Genomic DNA, 16,713 nt, shown 5'->3' on the forward strand with positions numbered 1-16,713 from the left:
GTGTGTGTGTGTGTGTGTGTGTGTGTGTGTGTGTGTGTGTGTGTGTGTGTGTGTGTGTGCATGCGTGCATGCATAACTCCATAATTCCACTGTGAAAACCACTTTGGAAAAAAATGTATATACACAGTCAGGTAAGATCTTGAAACTTAGCACTGTAAGGTACCCTGAAGATGCCCAGGGATGGGTACCAAGTGATTTGCCAGGTTCCAAGTAACAAAGCCCCCTTATGATCATGCTGGTTGGGGACATCATTTTGGAAAGCTTTTCCCTTCTGTGATTCCTGTCTTTGTGTCCCCAGCACCCGGTCCATAGTAGACACTTAATAGATTCTTAGTTATTGTTTCATATGATGAATTGCCAAAAAACTTTTTGAATAAATAGCATAAATAAAATATTTTCTGATACTATAAATATGTATTTCCTAGGATATCAAAGTAATCATATTGTTTGGGGCAGCCTCATATAAAGAATGGGGAAAATGCTCGTACTGAAGTCCAAAGACCTGGGTTTGAGTCTTTTGGGCTGTCATTTTTTTTTTCTAGTAACTCAGTTTCTTCATCTATAAAATGGGAATAAGTATGATTTTTGCACCTCCCCTCTCCACTCACACACAGTTGTAAGAATTAAATGAAAGCAGTTTATAACCATAAATGTGGTTTATTTGTTAGTTAATAGTAATGAGTTGCATCACATTTTATTTAAATTAAGTGGGTTAATGATATAATAAGAACTTACTGAGAGGGAGCCTCAGAGTCAAGAATAGGGGGCCCACACAGATTAAGTGATTTGCCTGAGATCTCATGGTAAGCAACAGAGAGAAGATCTGAAGTCAGGTGCTCAGATTCCCAAGCTCCAGAGTCCTTTCCACTAACATCTGTGAAGTGCTGGGCATAAGAGATGCAGAGACATCCTGCCCACAAGGAGCTTCTGTTCCACTAGGGGAGACAGATGGTATATAAACAAGTATATACAAAGGAAAGACAGAGTAAATTTGGGGAAGGACAATACAAGCAGCCCCAGAGTGGTTAAGTGGGACTCTTCCCAAGGCCATACAAGTACTGATAGGAAGAACCAGGATCGGAGCCCGGGCTCTGATTCCATCCAGATCCAGCACTAATTAATCCTCATACCTGGACTTGTTCTCCTGCCTAAAATCTCTCCCCACTCCAGTCCCTCCTTCACTCACCTGTCAGCGTGATCTTCCTATGATACAGATCTGACCATGTCACTACTCCTGCCCCCTCTGCGCCACTCCACAAACTCCAGGGACTCCCTTTCAATTTCAGGGTCAAAACTGAATCCTCTCTTTGTCATTCAAAGCCATAACATGACCCTCTCCTACCTTTCTGGGCTCACACCTTATTCCCCAACTCCTGCTTTTTGACCCAGTGACCCTTGATGTTCCATGAACAAGACCCACCATTTCTTGGCTCCAGTCATTTTCTCCCATGTGTGGAACATTCTCCCTTCTTCACCTCCACCCCCTTTTCTGGCTTCTTCACATCCCAGCTAAAATCCCACCTTCTGTAAGAAACCTTTGCCAGTCCCCTTTAACGTTGAGTGTCTTTCTCTGTTGATTCTCTCTCATTCACCTTGTCTGTGTCTTGTTTGTACACAGATATTTTCATATTGTCTCCACTAACTGCATGGCGAGCCCCTGGGGAGCAGAGTCTGGGTCTGGGGGTTGTGTTTCTGTTTTTTGCCTCACTTCCTGTCCCTTGCACTTAGCACAGGGTCTGGCATGTAACAGACCCCTCAATAAACTTGTTGACTTTGGGCAGTTTATTTAACCTCATTGGGACCCCCTTCATTTATAGAATGAGAGGGTTTGTGGTAGATGGCCTCTGAAGTCTCTTGTAGCCCAGGGTCTGTGAGGCTAGGATTCTGTAACAGTTAAAATCCGACCCCAGGTTCCTTGGCTCCATTGTAACCACATGATCCTGGGCAAATCAGCTAAACTCTCTGAATCTCAGCTACCGTTTCTATAAAATGGGGTGACAGCAGCATCTGCCTCATAGGGTTGTTGTTAGATCATGTGCACGTCGTGCCCCTCTCTCTGTAAATATTAGCTCTAATGATTATGTCACTGGAGAATTACAAAATCCATTCCTTGCCCTGCCTCCCACTCAAGTTTGTGTCTCTTTTTCAAGGATGGCGATAATTTCATAGACTTTGGTTGTTGGTTAATTCTCCTGATCAGTGACAACAGCCATTCAGTCGAGTTATTCCTGAGCTAGCCTTTGACTAGTCACTCTTTCATGAGGTAACAGGAGCCGAATTTGAATCTTGAGAGACAGCTCCTTCCCTTGTCCCTGTGTCTCTGTTCTGTCTGAATTAGGCCTGATGATTAGGGAAATGTCACATCGTTCCTTATTGTCTGCTTTCGACCACAAATATGACCGGGGTTGAATGTGAAGCCTGAAAAACCGAGTTCCCAAAAAGATGAAAGTGTTCACTGAGATTTTGGAAACACGTAGCATTCAAGCCAGGAGGGACCCCTGAGCCTTCCAATCTGAACCCTTCGTTTTACCAGTCAATCTAATCAGCAGGAGTGTATTAAGCACCCACCCTGTGCCAGATTTTGTGGGGAGTACTGAAGATACAGACACAAGATTGAAATGATCCCTAGCCTCAATGAGCTCTCATTCTAGGAAATTGGGGCCCAAAGAGGTTTGACTTGACTTGCCCACAGCAGCACTTAACTAGTGAGTGTCAGAGGTGGTGTTTGAACCCAGATCATTCTTAACCCTGGTTCTGTGAACTTAAAAAAAAATACCTTGATAACTGTAATTCAATGTAAGTGGTTTCTTTTTAATGCTATATGTTTTATTTTTAAGCATTTAGAAACATTCTGGGAAAGAGTCTCTGTGTTTCACCAGACAGCCAAAGGGATTCATGGCTCAAGAAAGTTTAAGGAGCTGTGTCCTAGACTAGAGACTTCCAGAGTAAGATTCCCTTTGAGCGACGCTATGTGTTACATAATTGCTGAGTCAAATGTCTCCCCATTAGGAAGTATGTTCTTAGAGAGGAGGTACCATTTTTCCTGTGCTTTGTGTCCCCAGTACCCCAAGGTTTGTGCCATTCTAAGCCCTAAATAAATTATTTTTGACTGACTGATATGTGAAATGAAGGGTCTCTAGATAAATAAGCCTGCTCCTCTTTTCCTTTTTTTTTTTAATCCTAGGACGTTTAAAAAATATAGTAACAGGGGCAGCTAGGTGGCAAAGTGAATAGAGCACTGGCCCTGGAGTCAGGAGGACCTGAGTTCAAATCCGGCCTCAGACACTTAACACTTAACTAGACCTTGGGCAAGTCACTTAACCCCAATTGCCCTGCCCTCCCCCCTCCAAAAAGCAAAATATATATAGTAATGATAAAAACAAAAATTGACAATAACTTTCTCATGTCTCCCATTTCACACTAACATTTTGTTAGCTACAGATTTCAGTGATGTTGTCATTTATTTTTTTTCCAACAAGAAAAATGTCTGAACAACTAACCTAGGTACAAAAAAAGCATTAGCAGCCTATTCAGTCCTCAGCTGAAAAATCTAAACCCAGATAGTAAGAAGTTGTATAATGAACCCTGGTTGTGATGAGCCTGCTGCAAGTAGTCATTGGCCCAGCAGGTACGATTTGCACTCTTGGATTCGATCGGTGATGTGGCAGGCAGGGTAGAAGCGCTGCTTTCAGCCTCAGGTGCCTGTAAATGATTCCATCTGCTTCCGTCTGCTCTTACAAAGGGATGGTGGAACTCCATGTTCCTTGCTTGGACACACTCACTCTGCATTCTGATTTGGAGACGTTCTCCTTTCCCCGAAGCCCCACCTCTGAGCTGGGAGTAAGTCACTGGCAAAATCCTCCCAGAAACCAAGCACAGATTCTCTCTACAGCACATTCTGAAAAACCTCCCAAGGACCAAAGACAGAGAAATGGAAAATTGGGCTTAAAAACAAGCAAATTGACCCTTATCGTGTTATTAACAGCAGTGGATTCACAACAGTATCCAACGTGTTTTTGAAAACCTTGCTGTTTGCCATTGTTCAGTACAGCCTAAGGTTAGGAGGCTGGCCCTTGTTTTTTGGAGCCTTTCGTCCCTAGTAGGAGAGGAAATTGTCCCATCACAAATTTCAGCAAGGCAATGAACAAAAAGAGCCAATCAGCACTCCTGGGCCTTTGTTCTATTTCTAAGCCATCTGCTTTTCTTGTTTGAAATCAAACCATTTTGAAGATAAAATCTCATTTACCAAATCTAAGCAGTGGGGAAGAGGTTAGCAGACTGAAGTCTTCCATAACCACCCCAGTGAAATTCTCGGAAATTCATTGAATTATAAAGTCAGAAATATGCATGAGCAGATCAGCAGTCAGCTTAATACAGTGGGGAAAATGTTAGATTTTGTGTCAGTCAGTGAGCATTTATGAAATGCCTTTTATGTCCACTTTTATTAAGCACCTACTGTTTGCCGAACACTGTTAAGTGCCGAGGGTACAGAGGAAGGGAGAAGATAGCCCCTGCTCTCAGTTTAATGGGAGAGACAACCTGCAAACAAGATACAGGCAGAATAAATTGGAGATAATCAGTAGAGGAAAGCACTAATTGGTATTAAAGGGAGATTAAGGAATGTGTCTCATAGAAGGTGGGATTCTAGCTGGGACTTGAAGGTGGTGGAAATGAGGAGGGGGAGATTTCCAGGCATAGGAGAGGCAATAAAACTCATGGCGATAGGCGCTACGGCTGTTTTGTACATGGAACAACATGGAGGCCAGCGATGCTGAATTGCAGGATACATGGAAGGCCAAAGGTGTAAGAAGATTGGAGGGGAGATGGGGCAGATTGGGAAGGGCTTTGAATGCCATTCAGAGAGTTTCATATTTGATCATCCTGGAGCTGAGAAGGAACCATTGGAGTTTACGGAGGAAAGGGTGACGTGGTCAGACCTGGCTTATAGGAGGGTCACTTTGGCTGATGGATGGAGGAGTGGGCTAGGGTGAAGAGATGCCTGAGGCAGGGAGACAAACCAGATGGTCCTGCAGTAGTCCAGGTGCGAGGTGGTGAGGACCTATACCAGGGCAGAGGAGAGCAGAGGGCACATATGAAAGATGTTACAAAGGCAGCATTGACGGGATTTGGCAATGGATTGAATGGATAGGGGTCCAGGGGGGTGACACAGAGAGTGACAGTCTAAGATAACATCTAGGTTGGGAGCCTGGGTGACTAGGAACATGGTGGTCCCCTCAAGAGAAATAGAGAAGTTCAGAACGGGGAAGGAAAGCAAAAGGGAATGAATTTAATGGGGATACACTGAGTTTAAGATGTCTATAGGACATCTAATTTTAAATGTCTCATGGGCAGGTAAAGACCCTGGAGGTCAGGAAAGAGGTCAGGGCTAGATAAATAGATCTCAGAATCATTAGCCAAGAGAGGAGATGATCACTGAATCCAAAGGAATTGATAAGATCATAGTCTAGAGGAGGAGGAGGAGAGGAAGGCCCAGGTTCAAAGCCTTGGTGTGACCTGGATGGCCTGGAGAAGAGCCCTGACATATCTGTATCACCAGTGAGTGTCTTCCCAGTTAATGGCTGATTGCTTGGCCAAGAGAATGAGTTGCTGTCTTCTAGTACATCCAAAGGGATCTGGGTGATGGGCAAACAGATGGGGCCCAACAACAGAGCCCCACCGAGTCAGCTTGGGGAGAATTCCCAGCAGTGTCCAGGCCTGACAAAGTGACAGTCTTCTCTGCCCTAGTCAGACCCCATGAAGAGTACTGTGGGCCCCCCAAGAGGAGAGAAGGCTCCACGTTAGAACGTGGCGGCTCTCTCTAGGTATTTGAAGAGCCCTCTCACAGCAGAGAGAATGGACTTGTTCTTCCTGGGGGACAAATCTGGGAATATTGAGTTCAGATTGCAAAGAGGCAAGTCTAGGCTTACTGATGGGGGTGGGGGAAAGCTCCATAACACTTAGAGCTCTCCAAAATTGAGCAAATTGCCTCAGTTTCTTCATCTTTAAAATGGGGTTAATAATTATCTAAACTACCTACCTCATGGAGGCTTCCAGGGGAGAAAGGAAATTCAGACTGGCATGCCAGCATTGTAAACATTAAATACATAAAGATCTTAGGATCATCACTGTAGAGTTTGAAGCCACATCAGAGCCCATCTAACCCAACATCCTGCCTTAGGAAATGAATAAGTGATTTAACAAATGTAACATAGGAGGCAGTTAGCATCAGGTGAGATTTGAACCCAGAGCCAGAGCCAATGCCCCTTTCCACTGAGCTCTGTTGCCTTCCTATTGACCAAAGTCTCAGTTCCTGAAAGAAAGTGACCTTTTCAAGATAATTCAAAACAAGGCAGCTCTGATCCTAAGCTGGCACCTTGGCCACCTAGCCTGTGTCTGCATCCATGCTGGACCCCTGCTCTGAGCTCCCACCCTTTCTTTGATTGACATTTATAATCTGACCCCCGTGTCTTGTAATTAATGTGCCCTCAGTCTTCCTAATGGGAGGCTAGAGGCCACCTAAATGATTGTGTTTGTTTATAAATTTAAATTGAAGTGGATTTTTATGGAAATTGAATTATTGGATGGATGGGTTTAATCTTTCTCAGAGCTCTTAGAGCTACAGGGAATATTAACCCAAGGGGAAATTCCCAGAGAGGTTAACATCTCGTTTGCCATAAACATTGGCCATAAAAAGGAGAAGCCGGATCTTTCTTGCTTCTGCCTTTTGGGGGCATGAAAAAGAATTGGAAGGGTATACTTGAAAAAGGACATTTTGGGGTGAATTATTTTAATTTGTCAGAGTATAGACACAATCTAAAAACTTTCAAGAGAAGGAGCCAAAAGGGAGGGTGTCAGAGAAGGACATGTGGATACGGTTGCCTAGATTTCCAGTTTTACCATGTCGAAGGTTATTTTTTTAATTCCTCCTCCTTCCTTCATCCTTATACTTAACCTCACTTTCTGTTTCACTGTCAACGTCTGGTGATCAGCACTCAATCAACAGTCTTAAGCTTAATGAGTATCTTGTCCAGCTCTTAAGTTTCCAAGGTCAGACAGGAACCCAGGTCTCCCCGGAAGACTTTCATTCAGCCTGCTCTCTGCCCTCTGGGCCAGAGGTGTCAAAGGAGCACAGCCAGAACCAGATTAAAATGTAATTGGGAACTATTCAACAAAATAAATAAAAATGCAATAAAACATAGACGATATCACATTTTAAACCTAAGTCAATATACCTCCCACAGGGATCCTTATGTACCAGTTTGTGGGCACCATTTCTGTCTGTTTGATCCCACCGTGGGTCTAAGCCCTGCTGCCTTCTTTGTTAACATGTCCTTAGATGCTCTCCCATTGCCATGACTGTCTTTATGCCCTCATGCTGAGCTTTAATTCTTGGTATTTCCTTCCCCAAAGCCCAGCTCAGGGCCCACATAAGTAAGAGCTTAAGCAATGCTTGTTGATTGATTGATTGATTGATTGCACAGGTTAGACAGTGTAAGAGACCAGATTTGAACACAGGTCCTTGGGCTCTGGATTCCTTGCTTTTGCCCCTGTACCAATGATAAAAATAATGATGATAATAATGGTAACTAACATTTACCTAGCACTTACTTAGCTTGGCACACGCCAAACACTGTGCTAAGCCCTTTAGAAACATCTCATTTGATCCCCACAACAACCCTGAGAGGTAGGTCCTGTTATTATCTTCATTTTACAGATGAGGAAACTGAGGCAGGAAGGATGACTCATCCAGGGTCACACATCTGAAGTCAGATTTGAACTCGGGTCTTACCAACTCCATGCCTCTGCAGGGCCATGACCCTGACCTCCCTGCTCCTCCTGGCCCAGGCCCCTCCATCTCCCAGCCCCAGGCATCCTCACTGCCTGGTCCCCATTCCAGCGTGCTCCCTCTTCTTATTTCCATTCAGCTACAAGAAGCCCCTCTTGGTACCTTCCCTTTGGAACTATCTTGAGTGTATTTCATTTGTCCATAGTCCTTTGTATGTTGGGCTGGGAGCTCCCTGAGAGCAGGGGCTGGCTTATTTCTTACTTTCTGTATAGTCCAGTACTTAGCACGGTGCCTGGCATATAATATAGTAAAATCTTAATAAATAAGCTTAATTAATTACTGACATTGGGCGTTCTGGCACTGCTGTCCATCCATGCCTTCTCATCTGTGCTTTCCCACACAGCTTCCTTTTATCAGCCCAAAGATGCTTCCATCACACCCAAGGCCTTCCTCTAGCTGGATCTGGACATTTTCTAGATGACCCTTGACCCATTCTACCATTCACCTGTTAGTAACTAATCATCCCCTTTCTTTTCCAATCATGCATCTCCATTACTATGTGTAATTCCACATGCATAGGAGCTCAGATATTTAAAATGTTTACACCAAAAGGAATTCTTGTGCTGTGGCAGGAGCACTGACTTGGGAGACAAAGAGCCAGCTTAACTTAGTGCCAGAGTGGTCTTGGGCAAGTCACACCCCTCCCCATAAGCCTCAGTTTCTCCATCTGTAAAATAAAGGGTGGGACTAGAAGTGGAGACTGATTTCCCTTCTGATTCTAGGTGATTCTGTTATGAAGATAAAAGTAAAATGAGTAACACCCTCCAGAAGAATGGTCTGTATGTTGCTCTGAAAGTGAGTTTTGTGGGCAACCAAGCCACTGGCAATGCAAGAGTCAGACCGCTGGGCTGTGGCTGCATCATTACCTGCAGGTCTCAGGATAATTAAGGGCACTTACTGGTGTTGCCAGTTGTAACTCAGGTGAACTTAACTGAGTTAATAAGTAGCTGCCGGCCTCCTGCATCAGAAGGGATATCCTCATTAGGGGCAGAAATATGTCAGGGAGCCAGATTGGTCCCCATGGTATCACAGGTTTCTTAGGATAGCCATAACCTTTTCCAGCAATGAAAATTGTCTGCCCTCAGGGAGAAGTGGATTCCTTGGGCCGGAAAGGAAACGATACGATAAACATGGGAAATGATAAGTCTAATAATCTAACATGATGATGAGAGCTTGGATGTATGTGTTTAGACATTGAAATACTCTGATTTGATAAGCCTAGATTTTGCAAGTGAAATTTGTCTTTAGATCTAAAAAGTCGCTTGTTCTTTTTCCCTCTTGAAAATACTCCAGAGAAAAAGCTATTAATGAAATCTATAAACATAGTAGGAGTTAAACCAGCAAGGACAGAGATGGTCTAAATGCCAGAGGAAAAACACAAAGCCAGCTGGGTCAGACTGAGAAGGAAAAAGGTGACCCTACCAGACCTGGGGGCCAGAGTGACCTTCCTCCAGACGACTCAGAGGAGGAGCTTTCTTCCTTCCCCAAGCCCTGCCCTGGGGCCAGACCAAAGAACTAATGTCTCCCCTTGCCCTTTAGACTCAGTCTTCTTGGGAGGCAGGACTTCCAAGGGTCCTGAGTCACTGGCTCACTGACCGATTTGCATCCTCTAAGAAAGAGTTCTCTTATCAGTGATTTGGTGCTTCTTTTTGTCTTTGAAATGTTTTTTTGCAGACTTAAGGTAGAATGACTCCAAAGAAATTGCATGTGCATTTTCACACATACGACTATAAGATAAATTTCAAGATGAGAAAAAGAATGCATGAAAACTATGTAAAGATAATAAAATGTTATAATTGACACATGACATTTCTATGATTTATGATTACCATAATGACATGTATATACGTGACATTTTAAGGTTTCAAAATGCTTTGCCTGTATTATCTCGTTTGATCTTTACAACGTTCCTTTGTGCAGCGTGCATCCACTTTATAGATGGGGAAAGTGAGACCGGAGGGTTAAAGCAGAATCAGAGACAGAATTTGAACCTAGTTCTCACCTGACTCCTGGTCTCATGGCTCACTTACCGTACAAGACATTGCCAGGATTGCATAAGCGTTGAATCCACTTAAAACCCTTAATAATTTATGGGAATTGACTATTTCAGCCATTGTGCAGTTCAGCTGAAAATACCACAGTTAAAACATCCTGTGAGATGTTCATAAAATGGAATTTAGAAAATGACTAAACAGCGCATTATAACAGACCTTAGAATGAGCCCCTGGAATGAATGGAATTAACTGTTATCTCTTTTTCTTTCAAAAGCTATCTCATGGAGATATTAAAAAACCCTGAAACAGCCTCAGCAGGCCATGACCCCACACTGTATTTGTTTCAGCTTTCTAATGTGTATCATTATACAATGGAGAACATTTTACATTTTCTCCATTAGGTGCTATTATAATCCTTCCTGAATGTATCTTTGCTGGTGAGGAAAAGAGAATCAAATAATTGATTTCTTATCAAATAATTGAGAATCAAATAATTGGACCCTTGCGTTCAATCAAAGGGAATATTCTGGATGTACCTCTCCTTCCTAGACAGTCCAGTCCAATGTGGCACACCCACCCCTGCCTACAACTTCCTGCTTGATGGATATTTTATGGTGTAGAATAGTCCATGTCATTCCAGCAAGCATTTATTAAACACCTATTGTGTGCATTGCACCAAGATAGGAAATTAAAATGAAAACCAAGCCCTGCCTTCAAGCAAGAAGGAAGGGGAGCTTTATAAATTATACAGATTAATTTGTGCAAAGTAATTTGAAGAGGATGAGAGCATTAAAAATTCTGGAAAATATCCCCAAGGAGAGAGGGAGATATAGCAGAACAGGGCATTCCAGACAAGGTGGGCAGGCCTGTGCATAAAGGGGAATGAGTTAAAGGCAGGTAATTTCTGACCGCATTAGAGAGATGTAGCTACCCCATAAAAGATACAAATATTAAGAAGGGACACACTAATAAAGCCTAAGTCATACAGGATGCAACCTGCTTCCTACCAAAGAAGAGAGAATTTGGGGGGAGTGACAGGAGAAGTGAGCACTTATTGAGTACCTACTGTGTACCAGGCAAAGCATTGAACACATTCTCCCATTTGGTGGTTACTTGTAATGTCTCTAGACGTCAGCATCCTCTTCTGAAAAGTGTTAGTGCAGGATGGACGAGCTCGCTAACTTTTCCTTTCAATTCTAAATTACATTCCTATGATGCTGTCTCTTCATCCCAAGGTCCCTATCATCTTCCAAGCTATGGTTCCATGACTTAGTATTATGCTAACATCTGGTTTCTTTTGTCGTCTTCTTGTAGGTTCATCCCAATTTACCGAGGACCAAGCCACACCTACAAGGTACAGAGATTAACAGAATTCACTTGCTACACCTTCAGAATACAAGCGGTGAATGATGCAGGGGAAGGGCCCTTCTCAGAGACATATACCTTCAGCACAACCAAATGCATCCCGCCTACCATCAAAGGTTTGTAGACAAGCTATCCAAAACTCCCTTTCTTGCAGACTTCCAAGGGAATCATTGAATTCTCTCCTCATACCTTCTAAATCCCTATGGGGAACACCAAAGAGAAACCTTGGAAACCATGACTGACTAGATCAAAGAAGTCGTCTTTGGAAATTCCATTCAATTTTATAAGCATTTATTAAGTGCCTGCTGTATGCTTTGCTTCGGAGATACAAAGACAAAAATATATAGCCCATGTCCTCTATTGGCTTAAATTCTACTGTAATTGAGAATACGTCCAAGAGATGGCAACATCTGCCTTAAAGCACAGAAATTATCATAGGATTAGTATATAAATGCTTTGAGAGTAAACACATTTCATTCTTTTCCTTTGGACACTCAGAGCCCAGCACAGTGCCTGACAGTAGGGGGCATTTAATAAATGCACATGGCTTAACTGATTGGTCTTAGAGAAGACAGTAACCTTCTGTCCTTATTCCTACTAGTGACCGAAAAAAAAAGAAGAAATAGACTTCTGAGAAATCTCAAAGTTTTAGGTTAGAAATAAAAGATAGCTGGTTGGCATTAGGCACTGGTGCTGGCCTTCTCAGGTTGACCAGGAAGCTGTGATACAGCCTTTATTTTTCTGCTTCTAGGTTTCCCTTGACTTTCTCCATACTTGCATAAACATTCTGTAAGGAAGGAACACATAGAAGGTGATTTTCCCTCTCCCACAACCTCTTGAGATGGCATTGGGTTGACCACGTCTAGACCAGACTGGCCCAGCAGCAATAATGATAATAGTCCTTCACCTTTCTCTAGTACTTGAAGCAAGAGACAAGCTTTACTCTCTGCCACCCTGTGAGGCAAGATGGGTCCTGTCATCCCCATTGGAAAGATGAGAAAACTGAGGATCAGAAAGGTCAAGTGGCTAGACCTAGGAAGAGTCAGAGTTAGGGTTGAAGCCCAGATCTCCTCACTGGAGGCCCAGGACTCTGAGGCTTAAAAGGCATTTGTAGCACACATGGACCCACAGAAAAGATGTGAATTAAATCATGAGAGAAGGAGCTACAAAATGGAAGGTGTTGGAATGTGTGATCTCAGTGGATCCTGCCATATTTAAAATTTTATGAGGTTCAGGGCAGTTGTTCCTAAGTCCTTTAAGCCAGATGGCAGCCAGTCAGCATTTATTAAGCTCCTACTGTGAGCTAGGCACTTAGCTAGGGTTAAAGATTCAAAGACACAAATGAAACAATCCCTCCCCTCAAGGGAACTTACATTCTACGGAGGGAGAAGGGGAAGGCAAGGCTGCAGCTCTGTAATGGATGGAAATTGGTGCCGGGAGCAGGGGGTGGCCCTCAGTGCCCCCAGACTTACTCCCTTCTGCTTCTGCTTTGGGGGACAAGGACGCCATCCTCCCACCCTGCTTCCATGGCATCTCCAGGGCCCTTGGCCCTAAGCCTTGCTCAGCTGAGAAATGTGTAGTCTGTTCTTTGACACTGTTTATATAGTTCGATAAGCCCTGTGCTAAGCTTCTACTGGGAGTTGTTGGGCAATAGCTATTTATCAGCCTTTCTCCCTAGCACTCCTTGATAAAACATTGTATGTCCCACTGAGCAGAAAGGACATTTGTCTTTCGCTGGGCCAGGCTGCCCTGGCATGGCTCGCCCTGGAGAATGGGCTGTCCTGTCATTAAAAGCACATTATCAGTCATCAGTGGTCAGCGGCCTCTGCCAGAGTAACTGCTGTATGGGTGTGCTTGGGGCAGTATGGGGAGGAGATGCTGTAACAGTCTGGGCTTTTAATGTGACCTGGACAGTAGCCTCATTTATAAACATGTGAGTTAAAAAGAGTAGACCTCTGCTCTTACAAAGCTTTACACACGTGCCCTCGCTTAACAACCCTGTGAAATGGGTTTTGCCAATTTACTTCTTCCAGTCCTTGCAGATTGGGAATCTGAGAGGTTTTTAGCTGTAAAGGGGTCAAAGTCCAAGGCCCTTGACATTCTTTACATAATACTACCCCACACCCTCAAATATCAGGGGAAAAAAAGCAAACCCCACATTTTTAAACTTGGATATGTTCTCCCTCTGCCTAAAGTCAGAGACCAGGTCTGGAGCTAGAAGGGACCTACAGAGGCATCTGCTCCAACCCCTTCATTTTACAGATGAGGAAACTGAGGTTAAGTGATCACAGCATCAGAGAAGAGATTTGAACCCAGCTCCAAAGACAATGCTCTCATTTCTGCTTCTTCCAAGCCTTCCCCCAGAGTTCCTAAGGCCTTGGGATCCTGAAGCCTCAGGCCCGGAGAGGCGGTCTGCCTAGGCTCCAGAAGCTTCTGGTAGGATTTCAGGGGCAGACCAAAGCCTCCAGATAGAAATCTGGAGTCTGGCCAAGGTTGAAGAGGCTTCTCACCAGAGGCTCAGACAAAGGCAAAGATTTATTTTTAATTCTTTTTTTCTGCCACAGCAATTCTTTAAGTGTGCCTAGGTAGAACTGGAGGGTACCTCCTCCCCCCCTGCCCCCAAAAAAGAAAAAGATTGGATTTTTAGGTTCTTTTATGAGATGTGTAATACCCAAGAGTCAGGAGGTTGGAGTCCCCCAGGCAGATCATACCCGGGCTACCATATTCAATCCTGGGCATCCCTTACAAATTACAAAGAAGATGCTGGTCTACATTGGCAGAAATCCCTCCCCTGGGAATTCCCTGCACCAGTGAAAGCACAAATTCATTTCCTGTCCCTTGCTAATCCAACCCCCACATTTTGACAATGATTCCCCCGAGGTTATACCACCAATGACCAAGTTCCAAATGGAACCCTGGCATCTCGACTCCCCACTTTCTACTAAATACAAAATCCTATTTAGTATCAAATACTAAATCTCTGCTCATGCTGCCTCCCCTCAGAAGAGTAAGGCATTAAGAATTAGTCAGTAAAGCACCATTCTGAACGTCAAGGTCTCTTGCCCATAGGGTCTGTTTTCCATCTTGTTTCAGCGCCTCGAGTGACGCAATTAGAGGGTAACTCGTGTGAGATTTCCTGGGAGACAGTGCCACCGATGAGAGGAGATCCCATTAATTATATCCTACAAGTGCTGGTTGGGAGAGAGTCCGAATACAAACAGGTAAGAAAACCCCCGTGCTGGTTGGCACATTCCCTGTTTGTCCCTGGGCAGCTGTGGCCTTGGGGTCTTGGGGCTGTCCATTAGTCCTGATGCACTAACAGCATCAGGACTTGTTTGTTAGGATTGGCAGGGGACCTGCTGCCTCCCAGATGACCAGATGCTCTCATTGCTCAGTGGGGACCCTTGGGCTGACCTCCACTTGGGCAGATCTCCCCGCCTCCCCCGTGTCTAAGTCACTTTCACCAAAATGTAGATAGTGTGGAGGGGGTTGGTGGTCAGTGAAGAAACTAAAAAGGTAAACATTGGTGTATTGGTACCTAAAAATATTCTTATTCTGAAGGGATTTAAGTGAGAAGAGGAGTTTGCATTTTATTCTAAAGACAATATAACAATAATCGTAATAGTGGTTATATAGCGCGTTGAGGTTTGTGAAGCAATTTACACATTTTATATTCTCATTTTAACATGTTTTATGTACCTTATATTCCTGTTTTACCCCTAAGTGGGTGCAAATATCATTCTCAAACAAGGTTATAGAGGTTAGATGACTTGCCCAGCTAGTTAGTGTCTAAGGCTGGATTTGAACTCAGGTCTTCCTCAGTCTAGGTCCATTGCTCTATTTCCTGCAATACCTAGCTACTTCCGAAGGTACTGAAGCCAGGAAATAGATGGTCAGACCTGGGTCCCAAGCTCCCTTTTGCAATATTATTTTAGGTTCTGGCCATTGTGGAGCCCCTGCATCAGCATTTTGCCTAAAATCAGATTCTTATAGAACTAATTAATGACGGCTGGCATCGTCAGCCTGCTAAGCCTGATGTCCAACAGGTATTCGTTGGTAATGTGCTACAGGTGTGCCACACTCCAAGAGCCCCAGTCTTGGAGTCAGAAGGACCTGAGTTCAGTGACCCTGGGCAAGTCACTTAACCCTGTTTACCTCAGTTTCCTCATCTGTAAAATGACCTGGAGAAGAAAATGACAAACCACTCCAGTATCTCTGCCAAAAAAACCCCAAATGGGGTCAAAGGGAGTCAGACACGTCTGAAACAGCAGTAATATGTACACTACAGAGCTTCACCATTCATTGGAATGGGGGTCCCCAAGGGAGGGGTGGAAAATAACCTCACTTCATGTTTCACTTCACTGTTTCCATTCTGTGTAGTTCATTACATCGCCAAGTAAATTGGAAATATTTCAAAAAGAACATTACTTCCGTTTTTTTCTCCATTTTCCAAGAAAAAGGCGATAGGTATTTAGGGGTTCTCTATCACTAACCTGAAGGGCAATAGATTTTATTTATGTGCTTTTAAGAAATGATCTTGGCATCAGCGTCAGCATTTCTCTCCATTATCTATTTATTCACCGGTAGCATTTGTACCATTTTCTTACCATGAAAGAAAAAATGCATTAAAAGATGCAATGATGGGAAACTTTGCAGGAAACCATTTCATACTTAATCTGTTTTCAAAGACTGTGTTCACTTCCTGTTTGTAAATTTTAAAGCCTTTCACTTGACATCCCATACTTTGCTACAATTCCTGGAAAAACGATTTTACATCTCAAAGTATGGTAATTGGGTTTTTTTTTACACATTGAAAAGGCAGCCTGATTCACTCAACATCTGTGCTGCCTTGGTGTGACCTTTAAAGGCAGATGACTTCACCTCAGCCACCTCTGGAAATGTCCTGGGTGTTGACCCACCCTTTATTCTGGTGGGTCTGTAATTCAGTAGAGATGTAAATGCTGATTCATCCCCAACTTTGCACTCAGATGGAGGCTTCAGAATTTCCTCTCTGAATTGGTTTTGTTGTGAACATGGTTAAATAGATGCTACTATGAACCACGGGTTGACCGATGAAGGTTGCTGTTCTATTTCCTAAAATGGCTGTATATTTTCTGCCCTTCTTCCTGAGAAATAATTAAAGCCAGCAGAGGTACATGGAAAAAAAAAATGGCATTTAAGTCAGGTACAACATGTACTGTCCTCCCTTCTGTTGATCAGCAAACAATAACTTATACACCATGTTTTAAGGTGTGGATCTAGAAACAGAATGAAGAATGTACCTTGTCGATCATACAGAGAAAGTGACTCTTAAAATAATTTTTGTCAAGAGAGGATGGCGCAATGAGCATTGAATTCATGAAACAAATAAAAATAGAAGCATCTGCTAACAGTTTTAATAATCAGTTTTATTGATTTGATCATTATTAAAACAATTTTGATTACTTTATTAAATTTGGCTATTAAAAAAATTTCAATAATAATAAAACCATGAGAGATCCCAACTCC

General features: G+C 43.3%; 1 protein-coding gene across 4 annotated transcripts in view; it reads left to right on the forward strand.

Annotated features, from left to right (window-relative positions):
• Window positions 1–16,713, forward strand: part of FNDC3B (fibronectin type III domain containing 3B) — a 388,473-nt gene that overhangs the window by 356,117 nt on the left and 15,643 nt on the right. For all 4 annotated transcript variants that reach the window (XM_069083590.1, XM_069083591.1, XM_069083593.1 and 1 more), the window contains 2 exons: window positions 11,155–11,321; window positions 14,299–14,426. In XM_069083590.1, the coding sequence (XP_068939691.1) occupies window positions 11,155–11,321; window positions 14,299–14,426 (295 nt within the window). The remainder of the gene's footprint in view (window positions 1–11,154; window positions 11,322–14,298; window positions 14,427–16,713) is intronic.

Source organism: Petaurus breviceps, unplaced genomic scaffold (genome assembly GCF_028583685.1).
Source record: "Petaurus breviceps papuanus isolate PSGF00001 unplaced genomic scaffold, PetGlider_PUasm1.0 173, whole genome shotgun sequence".
In the NCBI taxonomy this organism is placed as follows: domain Eukaryota; kingdom Metazoa; phylum Chordata; class Mammalia; order Diprotodontia; family Petauridae; genus Petaurus; species Petaurus breviceps.